At 39.6% G+C, this 2102-nt stretch overlaps 1 protein-coding gene across 1 annotated transcript; it reads left to right on the top strand.

The window, feature by feature from the left end:
• Positions 1-200: 200 nt before the first annotated feature.
• Positions 201-743, top strand: LOC122800161 (small nuclear ribonucleoprotein Sm D2-like). The gene has a single exon (XM_044069676.1). It carries the CDS (start codon positions 229-231, stop codon positions 583-585), a length of 357 nt encoding a protein of 118 aa, XP_043925611.1. The 5' UTR covers positions 201-228; the 3' UTR covers positions 586-743.
• Positions 744-2102: the final 1359 nt, after the last annotated feature.

Here is a 2102-nt window from a genome sequence, read left to right as displayed (position 1 = left end):
CACCATGGTGGCCCGGTTGTTCCTTTCCCTGGAGTAAAATTCCTGCAATCTGAGAGTTCATGAAAGTAAGTGTTCGGCAAGGTCGTCATGGTTTTTTGAAGTTTGGTGAAGTGGTTTTCGATAATAAAAGGTAAACCCATACATATATATATATATATATATATATATATATATATATATATATATATATATATATATATATCTGCCTGCTATATTTAAAAAGTGGACATGAGTTTACTAACAAAACCGAAGAGTGAAATGAATCCAGATGAGCTGGAGAAGAGGGAAGAGGAGGAATTTAATACAGGTCCACTATCTGTCCTGACACAGTCTGTCAAAAACAACACCCAGGTTTTAATCAACTGTCGGAACAACAAGAAACTTCTTGCAAGAGTCAAGGCTTTTGACAGGCATTGCAACATGGTGTTGGAAAATGTTAAGGAGATGTGGACAGAAGTTCCAAAAAGTGGCAAAGGCAAGAAGAAATCAAAACCAGTCAATAAAGACCGCTATATCTCCAAGATGTTCCTTCGAGGGGATTCCGTCATCATTATCCTAAGAAATCCTCTTATTACTGGGAAGTAAATTACTGGATGCATCAGTTCTGACCAGAAATTCTGATCCTCTTTTATGGAACCAAAGTTTCCTGAACAACTTCCAGACTGTTTTTTGCTGCCTTCACGACAGAGTTATAGGAGTGTTTCAGGAAACTGCAATGGATTGACTGTGTCCCTCCTACTCCCACTCTCAAATGTTGTTTTTTTTTTTCCTTATTTTATATTTTATTTAAAAAATGGCAAGAACAAAAAAACCTTAAACAGTGACAACTCTTATCAGGAGGCTTCCTTCTGGAGCACTTCCAAGACCCAAGTGATATGGTTATAGTAGTTACTTACAAAACCTGAACAAATCAGTACAACAAAGTATGAAGTAATAAGGGTTAAAGTCGCATGACTGAATTTAATTACCAGAGAACTAGCACTACAATGGATAATCACCAAAACTACAAACTTTACATATCCTAGTTTTTCAAATTTGCATTCAAGCACTGTTTAGTTATGAAGTATCTGGTAATTGCTTGTTTCAGCATAGACCAACTCCGGGCATAACATAGTTTCATATAAGCAAATTAACTTCAGTTGATATTAACATACACGTAAATCCAACTAGCAACAACAACCCATTGCACACTTGAATGAAGAGGAGCTTGTCACATAAATTGCTTAGGCATCAAACTACTGCCGATTCCAAACAGCTCACCTGCACTTAAGGTGTTACTGGAGGCGATACAAGCAAAAAAAATGGGTCTACTTTAGTTGACCAAGACGCCACTTCGCCGACACGCAGAAGACCGAGACCAAACGACCGAAAACACACAATACCGACAACTCACAAAACCGAACACCATAACACCGACACACAAAACGTAAACTACACATTACACACAACTACATATCCACTAACCTTAACCCAAACCCTAACCCTAAGGTCCGACACTACCGCACACTTAATCTACCCACACCCTAACCCTAACTCACTTAACCCACCCCTAAACCTAAAGTCCGTCACTATCACACACTCACCCTAACCCTAACCCTAACCCACCCTAAAACATAAAGCCCGTCACTATCGCACCACTCACCCTACCCGCACCCCTAACTCACTTAACCCGCCCTAAACTACACTTCGTCACTATCACACACTTACCTTACCTGAACCCTAAGTCCGACACTACCGCACACTCACCTTTCCTGCACCCTAACCCTAAATCTCTCACTATCGCACACTTACCTGTCTGCTCCTTAACCCTAAATCCCTCACTATCACACACTTACCGAGTCGTGCTCACACGTTCCCCATGTCGGTCTTTCGGCTGTCGGGATTTCACCTTGTCGATCACCTTAGTTTTCGGTCGTTTGGTCTCGGTCTTCTCCATGTCGGTGAACTGGCATCTCGGTCAACTCAAGTAGACCCATATATATATATATATATATATATATATATATATATATATATATATATATATATATATATATATATATATAGATATATATATATAGTTTTGGCAGTGGGGGCTTGCACTATGTCTAGTGGTGTAAGGA

Source organism: Protopterus annectens, chromosome 4.part0, assembly GCF_019279795.1.
Source record: "Protopterus annectens isolate FY-2018-M chromosome 4.part0, PAN1.0, whole genome shotgun sequence".
Classification (NCBI taxonomy): Eukaryota; Metazoa; Chordata; order Ceratodontiformes; family Protopteridae; genus Protopterus; species Protopterus annectens.
This window is presented reverse-complemented; position numbering and strand designations above follow the sequence as displayed.